Source organism: Somniosus microcephalus, chromosome 9, assembly GCF_052327205.1.
Source record: "Somniosus microcephalus isolate GS21.2 chromosome 9, FLI_Smic_1.0, whole genome shotgun sequence".
Lineage (NCBI taxonomy): Eukaryota > Metazoa > Chordata > Chondrichthyes > Squaliformes > Somniosidae > Somniosus > Somniosus microcephalus.
Genome location: NC_140995.1, coordinates 140,186,881 through 140,204,097, shown reverse-complemented (window position 1 = coordinate 140,204,097; position 17,217 = coordinate 140,186,881). Strand labels below are relative to the sequence as shown.

Sequence of the window (17,217 nt, the reverse complement as noted above, 5' to 3'; positions counted from 1 at the left end):
CCTCACACTTTCCAGTATTGTATTCCATCTGCCAAATCTCTGCCCACTTACTTAGCCTGTCTATGTCCCCTTGCAGGTTTTTTATGTCCTCCTCACTCACTACTTTCCCCCCCATCTTAGTATCATCTGCAAACTTTGATATGTTACACTCGGTCCCCTCCTCCAAATCGTTAATATAGATTGTAAAGAGTTGGGGACCCAGCACTGACCCCTGCGGAACACCACTAGTTACTGATTGCCAGTCTGAGAATGAACCATTTATCCCAACTCTCTGCCTTCTGTTAGATAGCCAATCCTCTATCCATGCCAGAATATTACCCCCAATCCCGTGATTTTTTATCTTAAGCAATAATCTTTTGTGTGGCACCTTGTCAAATGCCTTTTGGAAGTCTAAATACACTACGTCCACTGGTTCCCCTTTATCCACCCTATATGTTACTTCCTCAAAGAACTCCAGCAAATTTGTCAAACATGACTTCCCCTTCATAAAACCATGCTGACTTTGTCCTATTAAATTATGATTATCTAAATGTCCTGTTACTGTATCCTTAATAATGGACTCCAAAATTTTACCTACCACAGATGTTAGGCTAACCAGTCTATAGTTTCCAGCCTTCTGTCTACTGCCCTTTTTAAATAAGGGTGTTACATTAGCAGTTTTCCAGTCTGCCGGGACCTTTGTCGAGTCCAAAGACACTTACCTCCTGGATCCAGCAGTCCTCTCGCCTCCCTTTCGCCGCTGGGTTTCCCTAGGCCCGGAAACTCAGCTGACCAGAGGTTAAATTTAAAATGGTGGTTACATATGAGGCACACAGCCTCATTATAATATTTAAATGGAGAACCCACCTCCTGGGAGCGTGTTGGTTGCCTTGCCCCGTCCCGTCTCCGTTAAAACCGGAAATGGACAGGTTCAAGTAGGTTTGGGTTTGAAAATTTTTACATTTTAACTTCCCACCCAATCCAAACCCATCCATTTTTGGTGGTTAAAATTACCCCCCTCATCTCAGAATAGCAAATGAAGACCCTTGCAGAGCAAAAATGACATAAGATCACCGTGCGGACATGGATGGGAAATGTCATTTGGCTCAACCACCCTGAATTAAAAACATGTTTGTACACAAATGTGCAACTTGTCCCTCATGAAACAATTATTAATGAATCGGTTTCTGTCACGACTCTACAACCTGAGAAACCACCACTGTTCATTTGAAACTGACGAGGGCTGGTGGCTGGGAAGGGAAGGAAAGAGGCTGGTTGTGTTCAGTAGATTTCTTGCACAAATAAGGAAGAAATCTGAAAGAAAAAAGCTGTAATATATTTTTGTTCAAGAGGTATGTTTCAGTCAGGTTTTATATATAGAACTGGAAATGAGTTGTAGTGCAGTCACATGGAAAATTGCTGTAATAAACATGTCGAGATTTTAGCCACAACAATAGGTAAACAGCAACTGCATGTTTAATAGTTTTGGGGAAAGGATTCTGCCATGAATCACTGTTGGATACTTATCCCAGCAGAATGAACTTTCCTTTATACTTTTAAAGATAATAATAGGATCACACAAATAGATGCAACTTGATACTTCTGTGTCCTAAGTGCAGTATATTAGAATGCAGCATATGAGCTTATTCTTTCCTGCATAATGACATATTCTTGGCACCAGCTATGCAGAGGTATGCAATCTTATTTTCCTCTACATTTCACAGACACGATGGGCCAAATGGACCCCCTGTGCTGTATCATTCTATGATTCAAAAAGATGCAAATGCTCAATTACAAGGGAAGAATTTTGTAGTTGCAAAGCAAAAATAACATTATTGAGACAGTGACATACATTACAGCTTTTTTGCCCTGTCTTTTCCCTTGACCCCTCTTCTGAAAGCAGGGACTCATGCTGAGGTATGAGTACCAGCAGCCTGCCAGAAGGAAACAATGACCTGGATTTTCCGGGGCCTATGAGCACGCCGTCGTGAGTGCCCCCTGAGTTCCGGGTTACTGCATGCGCAAAAACCCGAAACTTGCGATCTGTCAAGTTTCAGCTTGACAGATCGTAGCGTCCACTGGAAATTGACATTCGCTATTTGCCCAACTACTGCCCAGCGAGAACCCACAAAACTCTTGCGCCTGGTAAAAGCAGGCATAAGGCTTTCTTTTACCAGAGTAAGGGTTTAAATAAATGTTAAAATAAAATTTTTAAAATCATTTAAACATTCCCTTACATTTAAAATTAGTTTAGGTTATTTCTGTCCCATTTAAAAATGTTTACTTTTTAAAAAATGTATCTTTATTTTAAATGTTTAATTAAATGGTATTTTAATTAATTTTGAACCTCTGATGATGAGTTTTTATTTCAGTGTTGTAAAAATGTGTTTTTTTAGGGGATTCCTATGTATGCTTATGGGGAGTCCGTACGCAAGTGGAATCCTCATAAGCATAACGGGAATCCCCCTTTGTGATTGGTTGGGCTGGCCCATGTGACCCCAGGGAGGCTTGCGAACCGCCTGCACCCCAGGGATCCGTGGGTCTTTACGCAGGCGTATGCCCACAGGTCCAGTAGCGCAAGTGTTTGAAGGTCTGGAGCAATCAGGTGGGTGCAGAGTTTTCTTGTGGTTTGGTCAAGCCTCCGACTGCAATTTCCACCCCATTATAGTTCAATCCAAGCCTGTCCTTACCCGAAGCTATACGTATGTGGCTGAAATCAACAAATTGAGCACAGGCCAAGGATTCACCTTGGGGCTTTCCTGATCAGTATGGTTTAGTATGATTCTTATTGTTTTTTGGGTTGGTCCTTTTATGGCAGCAGGAATGAGTATTATCACTTTATAATATTACACAGAAGTGTTCTATTCTTTAAACCAAACATTTCTCAACACCTCAGCCCTTTATAATATCGATCTAGTTTCATAAATCTGTAAAATGACCCCTCTCATTACTGCCACATAATGCAAATCTGCATTTAAAAAAAATAAAAGAATTGCATTTATTCAGCAGGATAAAATTAATAGTTACCCATATGATTGGGTCCGTTTTACCATGACATTTTGTCTCTAACCCTTGATGACCACAGTAGCACTACTGCATTGCAACCTGATCATTTCAGAATTTTCAAGACACATTCCATGTGTTTCTGTGCTTTGCCCCCTTGTTGAATTCTGCCGCATTCACAGTGGTGTCTCTCGGATCAATTCACAGCTGTTGCAGTTACACTTTCTGCAGCAGGCTTCGACCTGGTGCACCAACATACTGCAACATGAATCCTAACTATCGCTTTCAATGATACATTTTGGGCAGGTTAACTGGCTGCCAGTTTTTTTTCAATACTGACATACACTACCTGTAAACTGTTTGCACCCCTCCCCGATAGGACTATGACAGGAAATTTACTCTTGTATTCAGTGTTATTGGCCTAGAAATTCAGTTGGGCCCCGTTTGGGGCGCCAAGCTCGCCTGGGCGCCGGAATTACCGCTGCGAGCGGAGCCACTAGCGCCATCCCGATATTCAGTTTCAGCGCCCCAAATGGAAGCGGGCCGCTACTCGAGGCTCCCCGCGTCCCGCTTGGGGCGCTGAAACTGATTATCGCAGCGCAACGTGCCGCAGCGCCACACGCTGCGGTACTGCAGGCCTTCCTCCCACTGTTAAGGGGGAGGTGCCTGCAACAGCGCGAGCCCCGCTCGCGAGTGCCGGCAAATGAGCCCAGCACCAAGGAGAAGTGCCGGGCTCTCGGGAAACAGCCGGCAATGCCGCAGGGGGGGCGGTTTAGGAGGCCGGGGACGGAGGTGCTGGCAGGCGGCCGCCGAAAAAGCGGCCGCCCCGCACCTCCACCTTAATTTGCGCCACTACCGCCACAGGTAGGCCCTGTGAACCAGTCGCAATTTGCGACCGGCGTTAAAGAGGCGGGCGCGACCAAATATGGTGATCGGGGCGGGAGCGGGGTGCTGCGCACACCGATGACGTTATCGGTGGCGGCGCAGCGCTACAGGCTAACGCCGCCATTAGCGCCCCGCTAAATATCGCGGGAGGTGTGGCCAGTGGTGCTAAAGCCACTGAGTGCCCACTTTGGGCGCTAACTGGTGGCGCAGCCCACTGAATTTCTAGGCCATTACATTTTTAGAACCATCGCCATGGGAAAAAATGGGGTAGGATATGCTAATTTTACACAAGAGCCTCTAACGGTAAAAGGTAACAACATTAGCTGTAATATTCTGTATCATGGAGCAATGAGGCACCTTCCTAAAGGGAGTAGGAAATATCTGCAAACAAATCATCACCAGGCCATTCTTGTGCACCACCTAGTGACCAGCTCTAGGGTGACACTAACAAAGGCCTGTGAGCAATCACCTGGTCAAGGCCGTACCAGGGTCAAATATTTACTAAGACAAACACGAACCATGACAGAGAAGCACACTCGGTAGATAAATCATTTTCACTGGCATTCCCCACTGCAGGAAATGGCTACTTTCATCACACTTTCATAACTAACCAGTGTAAGTTCATTTATTAAAAAAATAAATATATTCTGAACACATATACCATCTGTGGAAACAAATAATCTGAAGTATTTAAAACAATATAAATCAATAAGATACATTTAAAAGAAATCTGTTGCTTCAGTAGTAATGGTGTGATCTTTCAAACATTGTGATATTTATAAGCAATCTTAGTAGCCAATAATAACCATGTGACCACTCTGTTTCTGTCACCACCTAGCACTGTCATTGCAGCTGGTAACTCGTGACTGACCTGATCATTCCATGTTTGATTGAAAGGGGACTGGACCAATGCCACTAAAGTTAGGCATGCTGGATGTAGTCATACAGTGGTCCTTAATTTATGCAGTCATAGTTGATTGGTCCCTGGTAACCATATGACGATTTACATTGTGACCACTACACCTAGTTGGAGTACTGCGATTGGTTCATGGAGACAACATGATTGAAAAACCTGATCTGTCATTGGTTTGTGATAGCCTCTGCTCATTAGACCTTGGTAAACACATGATTGTAACAAAAAATGAAATTTGAATGACAAAATATCACAGAGCAATTTCAATTGATTTTTGTTAGGCTACAAAAAAAATCCCTTCAAAAATGTGTTACCAAAACGTAACTAGAATATGAATTGGAAGGAGAGATTTTTAAATCTGCTTCAAATTAATTTTAAAATTAACAGATATATAACACGAGGGGTATGCTATAGACCACCAAGTCAGCACAAGAAAGAAGCTAGTTTGCTCGATGAAGAGATAGGAGGAAGGGTATTTGATAAAAGGACAGTTAATTTAATGTGCAACTTCAATCAACCTTGTACAAATTGAGAAAACCCAAGTAGAGCTGGTAAATGTAATGCATGACTGCTTCATGATTCTGAGTGTCAGAGAATCCAGGAGTGGTAGTGCTCTTCTCAACCTGGTATTTAAAAATAACCCAGACAATGTACCAAAAATAGAAGTCATAGCATCCCTGGGGACAGTGACCATAGAACGATTAAATTCAACATGATCTGGGAATCAAAACTACCAAAGAGCAGGAAACGGTTTTAAATGATTAATTTCAAAGGAATAACTTAAGAAAATTGATTGGGGAGGCTATTTAACAACACTTCAGTAGAGAACAACTTTAAAGGCATAGTCCTGAAATTCCTGGATTGGGGAGGGTGGAAATTGGCCGTTTTGCCTGCGGGGAATCTAGAATTTAGAGCGGAATCTGAACCTGCACCACCGCACTTCCAGCAGCAAATCAGAAACCCAGCAATTTTGGGTCCATAATGCTGAGCATGCAGAATAAATAAATATTGAAAACTAGCACGCTCGGACTAAATAGGCATGACCCTAAATGGATTATCAAACAAATTCAAAATGAAATAAAGAGAAAATGACCTCTACAAATTCAACAAAGAGAAAGGGTTCCCTGGGATGAATGTAAAAACACACAGAAACAGGTCAAAAGGGCGAGCAGAGGAGCAAAGAGAAACTTATAATCAGCTTAGCTGCAGATATACAACAGAAGAGTAAGAAATTATTTCAGTATTTTAACAGTAAGAGGGCAGTCAGAGCAGAGGTGAGAACCATTAAAGATGCATACAAACTCAAAACAGAGAATGAGCACGATATAGTAAATATTCTCAATGACAACTTCCTTCATGTTTTCATAAGAGAAGTTACGAGCAACATGCCTTTCCCAAACAGAGTTAACCCAGGCAAAATTAATGACTTCAATATAAATGAGACGGAAGTCTTTACAGGTTTAAATGGGTTAAAAACAATAAATCCACAGGGATAAAGAGTATTTATCCCAGAGTGCTAAAGGAAACTAGGGAAGAAATTTGTGAGGCATCAATAATCATTCCAAGGAAGTCACTGACTGGACAGTGATGAGGTACCAGTAGATTGGAAAAAGGCCAATGTGGTACCCATATTCATAAAAGATGACAAATTAGACTCAATCAGAATTATTCCTCCAATCAGGTTTCTGCCCCTGCCACAGTACCAAAACAGTTCACATCAAAGTCACAAATGGCATCCTATGTGACTGTGACAAAGGTAATCTATCCCTCCTCGTCCTTCTCTACCTGTCTGCAGCCTTTGACATGGTTGACCACTCCATCCTCCTCCAATACCTCTCCACCATCATCCAGCTGGGTGGTACTGCACTCGCCTGGTTCCATTCTTATCTATCTAATCGTACCAGCGAATCACCTGCTACGGCTTCTCTTCCCGCTCCTGCATCATTACCTCTGGTGTCCCCCAAGGATCTATCCTTGGCCTCCTCCTATTTCTCATCTACATGCAGCCCTTTGGTGACATCATCCGAAAACACAGCGTCAGTTTCCATATGTGCGCTGATGACACCCAGCTCTACCTCACCACCACGTCTCTCAACCCCTTCACGGTCTCTAAATTGTCAGACTGCTTGTCCAACATCCAGTACTGGATGAGCAGAAATTTTCTCCAATTAAATATTGGGAAGACCGAAGCCATTATTTTCGCTCCCTGCCACAAATCCATTCCCTAGCCATTGACTCCATCCCTCTCCCTAACATCTGTCTGAGACTGAACCATACAGTTCGCAACCTTGGTGTCATATTTGACCCTGAAATGAGCTTCTGACCACATATCCATGGCATAACTAAGACCGCCTATTCCCACCTCCATAACATCGCCCGTCTCTGCCCTTGCCTCAGCTCATCTGCTGCTGAAACCCTCATCCATGCCTTTGTTACCTCTAGACTTCACTATTCCAACGCGCTCCTGGCTGGCCTCCCATGTTCTACCCTACGTGAACTTGAGGTCATCCGAAACTCGGCTGCCTGTCTCCTAACTTGCACCAAGTCCCATTCACCCATCACCCCTGTGCTCGATGACCTACATTGGCTCCCGGTTAAGCAATGCCTCAATTTCAAAATTCTCATCCTTGTTTTCAAATCCCTCCATGGCCTTGCCCCTCTGTATCTCTGTAATCTCCTCCAGCCCCACAACCTCCTGAGATATTTGTGCTCCTCTAATTCTGCCCTCTTGAGTAGCCCTGATTATAATCGCTCAACCATTGGTGGCCGTGCCTTCAGCTGCCTAGGCCCTAAGCTCTGGAATTCCTTCCCTATACCTCTCCGCCTCTCTACCTCTCTTTCCTCCTTTAGAACGCTCCTTAAAACCTACCTGTTTGACCAAGCTTTTGGTCATCTGCCCTAATTTCTACTTAAGTGGCTCGGTGTCAAATTTTTTGTCTTATAATACTCCTGTGAAGCGCCTTGGGACGTTTTACTACGTTAAAGGCGCTATATAAATACAAGTTGTTGTTGTTGTTAAGCCATTAGTCTTACTTTGGGTGTTCCCTCATTGTCCTTCTAGAAAAAGCGTGCCTGGCAACTGGGTGAGGACAGCAACTGTGATCACCCTAACATTGATGGACATTATTTTTTTAGATTTATAAATCTGGGAAAGGTACTGGATGGCTATTGGTACCCATAAAACCATACCCCTGGAAAGACCATTACCTCTGGTGTCCCAACACATTTCAGAACAAATTGAATGTTATTGTGAGTGCATCATTTATCCTAGAACTGCGAATAAGAATTACTGCAGACTCATGTATGAAATTCTGAAGAATTCAGAATCACAAGAAAAACAGTTCATTTATTGCCTCAGGGAGAACAGAAACTAAATCATACACAACACCATATTTGCATACAAACTCTAACTAATGTTATGGTATATTATTATTGGAAAGCAGACATACAATGAATGTTTTACATATTATGGCATGTTTCCTATTTACTCAGCTACAAGAAGGCTTTTCACTTTACCTTAAATGGTCAAAGTCTTCATCCATCCATATTTAAAAATAAAATATAAAACGAGTTTTTGGACGGCTCCCTATGAAGAGCAAAATGTACCTCCACTTCAAACATGAACCCTTTCAAATTACTTTATATGGTAGCGAGTGAAACAGTGTCTGGAAAGCATTAACCTTTTACCCTCAGTAAGTTTTCTCCACCAAAATAAAAGCAATTAAAGAGGAAGCTTAGCCCACAAATGGTTAAATTTATATCAATGTACTTAATTATGTTGTTAGGTGAATTATGGCCCAGGGCAGGGGGGGGAGAGAGAGAGAGAGAGAGCAAGAAAAGCAATTCCATGTAAAAGATTTGTTGGTAGAGCAGAGCCAGAATTTAAATAGGGCTTCTAATTCTCAAGTGTACATGACCCAGTAAAAAGAATGGCATTAATAAATATTTAATACAGTATAACAAGTGTAAGTAATGCACGTTACATTTTGAAGTGTAGTTATTAGTTGTTAATAATTCTAATGTCCTTCTCTGGTATCGGGTGGTAGACAATAGAATTTTAGGAGTATGTCCTTTGCGTCCATGTAGAAATCCTCACCAAATATTTCATTGCACAACAGGGAAGGAATGAAGAGAGTAAACGGAAAAGCGAAAGATGACGGAAAGTTGAAATGACGAACATAGATGCTTCAGGCGACTAAAATAAGGAGGCGCCAATAGTTTCTACGACAGAGATACAATTTAATTCCCAGCACTCCATCAAGGTTGTGGTCGTCCTGGTACAAGGCAATAGACGGAATGGATTATCTGGCAAACAACCGAGGTTTCAGCCTGCTACTGAATTTTCTGCTTATTGTCATTGTATTGTTATTAATGTTTATTATCGTTAAACTCATGTGATTTTTCTTCTGCTGAATTCTGTATTTTCCTGCTATGCACTGAGAAATATGTGTTGCATTCAGATCTGGGAAGAAGAGTCTGATTCAATGCAACCACTAACCTGAGATCTATTGGAGTCTACGTCTGAGAGAAAACACCCAATTTCTACAAAGGCCTTTGTAATGACTGCTGTTTTTAAAATGTGCCAGCCGCTGTCTGAACAAACCTCCATTAAGAGATACAAAAGCTGTTTTTAACACATTATTTCCAAGGTACATCCTCAATAATTCCAAAATCATATGAAATTATTTTCTTTCCCTATACCATTGAAAATGCATGCAATCAGAATTTATGGATATTAGCTGATCGATAATCAGTAGGATTTCATTGTGTAGATCATAAATGCATCATTCAGATGTACATGTCTGTCCAGATGTATAATTGAAATGTTTAAAAATGTCAATGGCACCGTTACACACCTAAAAGATGTAAACACTGTTCGATATTGAAATTTCTATGCCCAGTGTTCAGGAATCCAATATTAGATTCAAGAAGTCAAGGTGGAGAAAATCAACAGTGCACTAATGATGTTCTAGACTGAATCTAATGGTCACCTCTCCTAATTTCTCACCACACTGTTTGATGTCCACTCCTCTACTTTGCTTTTCCCCATTTGTGAAGCACCTTGAGACAAAGGTAGTGTTTGATCACTGTCTGAATGCAATAGGTAGACTTATTCCAGAGTAGATTTCATATCACTCTCACTTCTGAATAACATTTACAGTGTCGACGGTGCCTTACATTTTGGATTCAGCCTGGAGTAAATAGCAACCAGAAGATAAACGCAAACTATTTTTACCAATACCCTGTGCTTCTACATAATAAGCTGAACATAGAATTATGTCATTCCTTTGGCATCCAGGCTGTGTGTATAACTGTACTGATACTCTGGAGCCAGAGCTCCCCCAACAGTGTAAATAGGAGACAGTTCAGACCCTAACCAAGTGCAAATTGGAGTCTGCACCGAGTGCTTCAGCTCAGCTCATTGAAACAGGTTGAAAGGCCACAAGCATCTCACATTCAGGAAAACTCAAGCTTTGTGTCAGCTTCACTAAATTTAATGCACTTCAAGTTAACACATCCTGTACAAATCTTCTTAACATGCAATGCAAATTACACTCCTATGAGGAAGCTGTTTAGGCGTGATACCTTCAAAAATAAACTTAAGAATTTAACCCATGAACTCCTCACAGAAATCCAACTCTCAGTGTAATGCTATGAGGCTTCTTTTATGCATTTAGGTGACTTGTAGCTAATGTTGCCTTCAGGGGCCCCCTGTAGAAATGAAGGAATGTTACCTTATGGGCTCTATATGACAGAAGTACTACAAGAATCCCACATTTACATTGTGGGATAAATTCCATAGCACCAGAGAAACAAACAAGTAGCATTTGCACAATTGTACTTGTGAACTTATTTGCAAATTGCATTTTGCAATTTCATTTCTGGCTACCAGACATTCTGTGATAGGTGGGAAAGGCACAGCAGCTAGTGATGGGAAGAGCACAGTGCTAGCCTACGTAGGCGAGCAGCATTGATATTTGCCACTTGTGGCTGCTGTCGCTGGAGGAGGTAGTCTTTAGGCACTGCTTCACTTACTTTTGATGCCTCATTTACTTTACATCACTACTGCCAAAGTCATGGCTTCCATAAGTGGCAGCTGTGCAAATAGGCCATTGGAGTCTCTGTGGTGACACTGGCAGCTGTCCAACTCTCAAGGGTGAGGCTATTATGTTAAGGAGTTAATGTTGTTACACTAGAGTAGATTTCTGAGTCTTCACCTGCGGCGAGGTACCTCACATGCTGTGAGCAAGCATCAGAAAATCACGGGCAGTGGCCTGGTCATTTTCCAATGCAGAAATGATGCACACTCACGGCATGCAAGTTATTTCTCCACATGAGAGGACTCGGAAGAATTATCCTATTGCGTCAAACTTTTAATAGGTACTAATGTCTGTACAATGTTTCCAAGCTGAATCAACCTTGGTCATGTGCGTCACAGTGACATCATCACATCACCTCACACTTTCAAAGGAATTAGAATTTTTAAAACCATGACTAGAAAGTTCAAACTACAGCAGATGGAGCATCTGTCACCATGTTAACTTTCCCTGAGCAACTAGAGTTTGGGTACAACCAAAGTGCAAAATTGCGCTCATTTAACTCCTGTATCTCTGATTAATAAATTGTTTCATCTTCGGCAGTTCATGCTGCGGGCATATTTATGATTGAAAAACATGTCAAGATTGGTAGAGACTTATGTTAACTGAACCTATCACCCATGTGACTATACAGTATTCAATAATGCAACAATGTCCTGGTCAAGAGATAAAAGCAAAGATTTATGTTTATTCTCTGAGTTATTGCACGTTATGAAAGCGTGGCTGCACTTTATATATCAGCATTGAATAAAACCGTATTAAAATGGTTTCCATGTGTCTTTATTAATGTGTCTTATTGAAAAACAAACAATGGAAATATCAAAAAGGAAGATATTGGAGTTTATTGGATTGAAATTGTACATCAGCAATGAACCTATTAACATGTCCCTTTGCCCATAATTTTAACAATATCTACCTATTAAAATGTCAATTAAATACTGACAGAGCAGTTTCATACACACATTAACATGTTTATTACTCATACTCACAATATTCCAAATAAATTTTGACATTTTTGTTTCTGTGGGGCCAAGAGGAGCAGGAGAGCTCCCAGTCCCATCCAGCTCAATCTGAAGGGAGCCGGGAGGTTTCTGGCCCTCCCACGGCAGGCGAGCTGCAGCGAGTGCCCACTTGGCAGCCCCAAACCCGCAAACGGGGTTCAGCCTCCCGATGCCGGGTGCAGGCAACTAGTGCAGCCACTCTGTCGACCTCCCATCCATTTCAGGAGGGAATCTAAAATCGCCCCGTTAGCTCCAGTTGGAGAGCGAGCACCAGCACAGGTACAATAAGCTGAATGCTTCCTTCTGTCCTGTAATGATTCACTTTAACACCCTTTGCCCGCACTGTTTATTTATGTGAATGTTTCTATTGAGACAGTGATTGCTGATGAGATCAGTGAAAAAACTAAATTCGAGTAACAACTGAGCCAATGGTGTTCTTCCAACAGAGCATTTTTCTAAGTGGGTCTCACTGTGCTTTCATTATTGCAGCTATTTCTTGTGTGAGAAGTTGATATTTATTTAAAAAGCAGAGCTTCTGAACAGGAGAAATCTCACTGCCCACTGTTGTGTACTTTAGAACAACTTGTCCATCCTTTAAGTGATAATTTTTGACTTTTAAATGATTCCTCTGGTTTCTATGACACTGTTATTTATATCACACAACATCTCTAGCTTTTTCACATTTCACAGAAATAGTGTCACAATTAAGAACAGACGGCAATGTGAAAAAAGATTTCACTTTGATGTCACCTGATTTGCTCCAGATTTTGTGTAGCAATCTCATTCCTGCTCAACATTAAAATTGACATCATTCATCATTCTAATTTTAATTTTAAAGATAAGGAGCCTTGACACCTGACCTACCTTTCACTATTGGTGCTGACGACAATTCACTTTGTTGCCCTGTGGGTTATTGATCTAGGCACTTGTGGGATACAGTTTTTCTTTATCTTCTTTCCTTTTTGGTGGGGTTTTACACCTGATAAAATCCCTCAGATTCAATGGGCAGGATTTTCATTGGGCCGTGGAGTCGGGATTGGAGGCGTGCGGCGGGTTAAAATCACGAAATCAGCGGTCCCAACCCCATCCCGCAACCAAACCCGCCTCCATGCCAGTTTCAAAGGAGGCGGGTACCCGCCCCGCACTGGAACCCGCCTACCTGAGGCGGGAAGGGATTAGTGACAATTAACTGCCTGTTAACAGGTAGTTAACAGGCAGTTTTTAGCCTAATCCCTATTTTTAAGGTTGGTGTGGGATTCCCGATGGCTCCAAACCATGCCAGGTTAGAGGAGGCGGGCTGGCGGGTTGAAGGACTTGGAGAGGTCGAGATGTCGGTGTTCAGGTGAGTGATGTGTGCATGAGTGCAAAGGTAAGTGTGTTTGGTGTGTCTAAAGTGATTAAATAAGTTTTACATACCTTTTCTTACCTTTACAGCCTTCCTTCCTTTAGGTCTCGGGAGTCCCTCATCTCACCGGCGCAGAAAGCAGAATGGCTGCGAACTGTCAAAAGTGACAGCCTGCAGCTTTCTGTGCAGGAGAGATTTCTGAGTCTGTGGAGAAGGACTCATGTTAGAAGTAAGACTGTCAGTGTTTGACAGCTTCAAACAGCTGTGAAACACTGATATTTCATCTGTCAAAACCTCTTGACAGATGAAATTTCAGTCTGTGATGTCACCTGTTGCTGGGTGGCCCTTAATTGGCCTGCTGAGCCTGCTGGGTGGGCTCAACAAGGTCAATCAAGTTAACATTGTGTGGATTAGCCACATCGCGATGAAGGCGGGACTACAACCCCGAAAGTTGTAGTCTCGCCTCCAACCCGACTCCTGCATGAAAATCCTGCCCAATATCTCAGACCCCTCTGGTAGGTGAGCCTGAAACACTTATAGCCAGGAGAGAACCTTTACCTGCCTCATATCTACGTAATTTGTAACAAGTCCAGGGATCAAACAGAAAGCGCTCGTTACTGGATTGCAGCTTTCTGGTTAGATCACATGCCCTCACAAGTTCTTTCTCGTCATAAGATGGCGGTAGAATAATCACCTTGCTTAAGCTTTAAACTGTCAAATGTATCTAACCAGTAAATGGCTAAATATACAGTAGCAATGAACCTCTGTAGCTGTACAGTGGTTGCACCTTCATTATCCATCCTTGGAAGACAGAAAATAACGGTTGCATCTGCTGTGCTAAACTGTAATGCAAACTAGCCTGGGCACAAGTTCTTTGAATATTAACCTTTATGCTGTGGTTTGTTGCTGACCAGCCTATCTTGCCTATCTATATCTTTGTGACCGGCCGCAGACTCTCTCTTGCCTATCTATATCTTTCTGATAGCCTCAGAGAGAATCTTCAATTTGAACAAGACACTCAGATCTACTTTCTTTACTTCTGGCTTAAGTCAAGCTCATTACACATTTTAATTGTTCTATATGCTTTCCAGAGATACCTTTAAAGTCATACTTAGCAATGTACTTTAAGCTACAACTGCATTACTTAAATTAAAATTAAATGTTGGTATTGGGGTGATGTTTACTGTATCAGGCAGTTCTCAAGGGGGCTCAGTTGCTGCAACAACAGCTCATCAGCTGCTCTGAAAACTACACCGCTTGTTCAAACTACGATAAATATAACAAATTTGTAGCTCCCCATTGTGTCTGTGTGTAAATGCACCGCATGGTGTGGTTACTGAACCATACAGGCCCTTGAAGCTTCCTGATTTGATGCCTGAGCTGAACTCATCTAAGGCAGTAGTAGGAACAGTACAATTGGCTTCAGGGCCCTTGGGCTAGGGAAGGAAGTCAGCCAGGATTCCTACTCCTGAGTGACTTCTGTTCAAAGCTACGTTCAAGTGAGTACAGGAGCAAGCTTTCCTGAGATGCTCTTCACAGATGAGTAACTTGTGAACACTCACTGGCTAATCTCAAACATGAATAAGATCACTTGGGCAAGATACTGGAGAACTGGATTAACACTTGTAGGACTGTACACCAGCATGAATCAACCTTTAGGAAAAAGAGTAGAGAAAACTGAAAAAATGTTTGGCACCAATCGGTGATGTGATAAAACTATCGTTTCACTGACGGTCATCGCCTATCTACCTCTGCACACAAAAATGGCAGAGTGTCTTGCAAATAGTTTTCATGGTAACAATTCCCATTTATATTCCCATTAACAAAACATTTTGAATCGAGGCCTTGCCTGCCCATGGAGCAACTTGTCTAATAACAGGAAAGATCGTGACCGTTAGTCACCTAGCCCAAAGTTAACAACAATATTGTTTTGAACACTGCAATTGATGAAAACTTATAAAGACATTCCACTACTGAGACTGCTGCAAATGAGTTCAGTAATAGTAAAGGTGTCAGCAAGTAGAGGGAGTTTTGACAGACTGCTTCTACTTGCTACCACCTTTACAATTACTGAATTAGGTGCTCTGTGAACAGATGGGCCATTGCATTCTGAATCATTTATTTTTTCCAGAAACAAGTTACTTGTTAGCACAAAAAAAATCCCTCTGACACATAAATTCCTGATGATGAGTTCTCAATCATTAATATGATCCCAATATAACCCGGACCCATCACTAGGACAAACAGGTATAGAAGCAAATATTTTTTTAAATGTTTACCTGCATTTGGTCAGCTTCTCGTCTCAGCTGTTCCAGCTGCTGTTTTTGTTGCCAAGCAGTAAAAGCACATGATTCCTCTGTAGGTCTGAAGTCAACAGAATTGGTCTGCATCTGGTCGCTAAGCCACAACTGAGTCCTCAAAGATGATGGGGTTGTTGCCCCACAAACAGGCTGGTGTTCTAAAGACATAAAACTGTGTCTTTGTCCATAAGCCTCCCGGTCAGCTGGGGTTGGTTTGGTTGCACGTAAGGCACTGAACGCTAAATCCAAGTGGTTTTTGCTGGGTGTGGTAGCTGGCAAAGAAGAGTCCCCCGCACCTTTATAACAATTATCAAATTTGTATTGCCCATCAGAAGTTGAAGACTGGTTCTGCATGGGCTCTTTGGTACATGTAGCCCAACTCTTTGTGTCTTCAATCCTCAAATGTTCCATATTGTGATATGTAAAATTGTCCAGATCATTTACTCCATATGTACATGGCTTCACATTGCAATTTGATAGGTCTGCCATATTGTTTATAGAATCCCCGGAGCCAGCAGCCCCACACTCAGGGGCACACTTCCCTGCTCCACTGAGTTTGGAGAGAGACGACCATTTCCTGATGGGTCTGAGGTCCTTCATGTCTAAAGAAGTGTTTGGTGTAAAAATGTTTTTTGGCTTGCCAGGCAGTGTCAGGGATATATTCTGTTTAGTACAGGCAGCTCCATCCTGTTGTCTAGGTCTAGTGGATGAGGAGTTGGAAGTGGAAGGCATGACATGGGCTGTGGGGATGGTGATCTGAGATTTGATTGGTTTGAAGGATGAGATGCCACTTGAGCTTGAGTGGTCTAGAGAGAGAAAGTAAAACACAATTAGCTGGAATAGCAGGGGAAACTTTACTATCACTGAAAACAGAACACTTCGAAAGACCTCAGCTTTGAAAAGGACCTCTTTACAGGAACTTTGTGTAATAAACATGGCCTATCGAAAGTCTTATTAACTGAATAAATCAAAAGCATTTCCAACAACTTCATAAACTACTAGAAATAGAAATAGGTTACTGCATTGTAATAACTAGTTGTGACAGGATGACTTAGTTGTTTAGAGTCCTGATTCCAAAATGGTAGGAGGCATTGACAAATCAGTGGGGGTTTGAAATACTGCTTAGAAAGAAAGAAAATCTTGCATTTATATAGCACCTTTCACAACCTCAGGACGTCCCAAAGCGCTTTACAGCCAATGAAGTATTTTTGAAGTGTAATCACTGTTTTGAAGTGTAATCACGGTTGTAATGTAGGAAACGTGGCAGCAAATTTGCGCACAGCAAATGTGATAATGACCAGATAATCTGTTTTAGTCATGTTGGTTGAGGGATAAACATTGGCCAGGACACGGGGAGAACTCTCCTTTCCCTATCTTTGAATAATGGTATGGGATCTTTTACGCCCGCCTGAGAGGACAGACGGGGACTCGGCTTAACATTTCATCTGAAAGACGGCACTTTCGACAGTGTAGCACTCCATCAGTACTGCACTGGAGTGTCAGCCTAGATTTTTATGCTCAATTCACTAGAGTGGGGTTGAACACACAACCTTTTCTCTCAGAGGCTGCCACAATGGCTGAGATGGCTTTGCGCTACTTTTAGTGCACTGGTTAGCAGTTTGTGTAAAATTATATGCGCTATTTTAACAAAGTCATTAATCCATTTAAAATGAATAGTTTAACAGCTTCAATA

The 17,217-nt window shown here is 42.0% G+C and overlaps 2 protein-coding genes across 7 annotated transcripts in view; one reads left to right on the top strand and one right to left on the bottom strand.

Annotated features, from left to right (window-relative positions):
- The window catches only part of pln1 (phospholamban 1), a 38,610-nt gene extending 26,964 nt beyond the window's left edge, over nt 1-11,646 (top strand). Inside the window, exon 2 of the transcript XR_015079560.1 lies at nt 8,899-11,646. The gene's annotated coding sequence lies outside the window, so the exon portion shown is untranslated. The remainder of the gene's footprint in view (nt 1-8,898) is intronic.
- cep85l (centrosomal protein 85L) overlaps nt 1-17,217 on the bottom strand; it is a 361,990-nt gene that overhangs the window by 207,873 nt on the left and 136,900 nt on the right. For all 6 annotated transcript variants that reach the window (XM_085997327.1, XM_085997326.1, XM_085997324.1 and 3 more), the window contains one exon: nt 15,504-16,330. In XM_085997327.1, the coding sequence (XP_085853453.1) occupies nt 15,504-16,330 (827 nt within the window). The remainder of the gene's footprint in view (nt 1-15,503; nt 16,331-17,217) is intronic.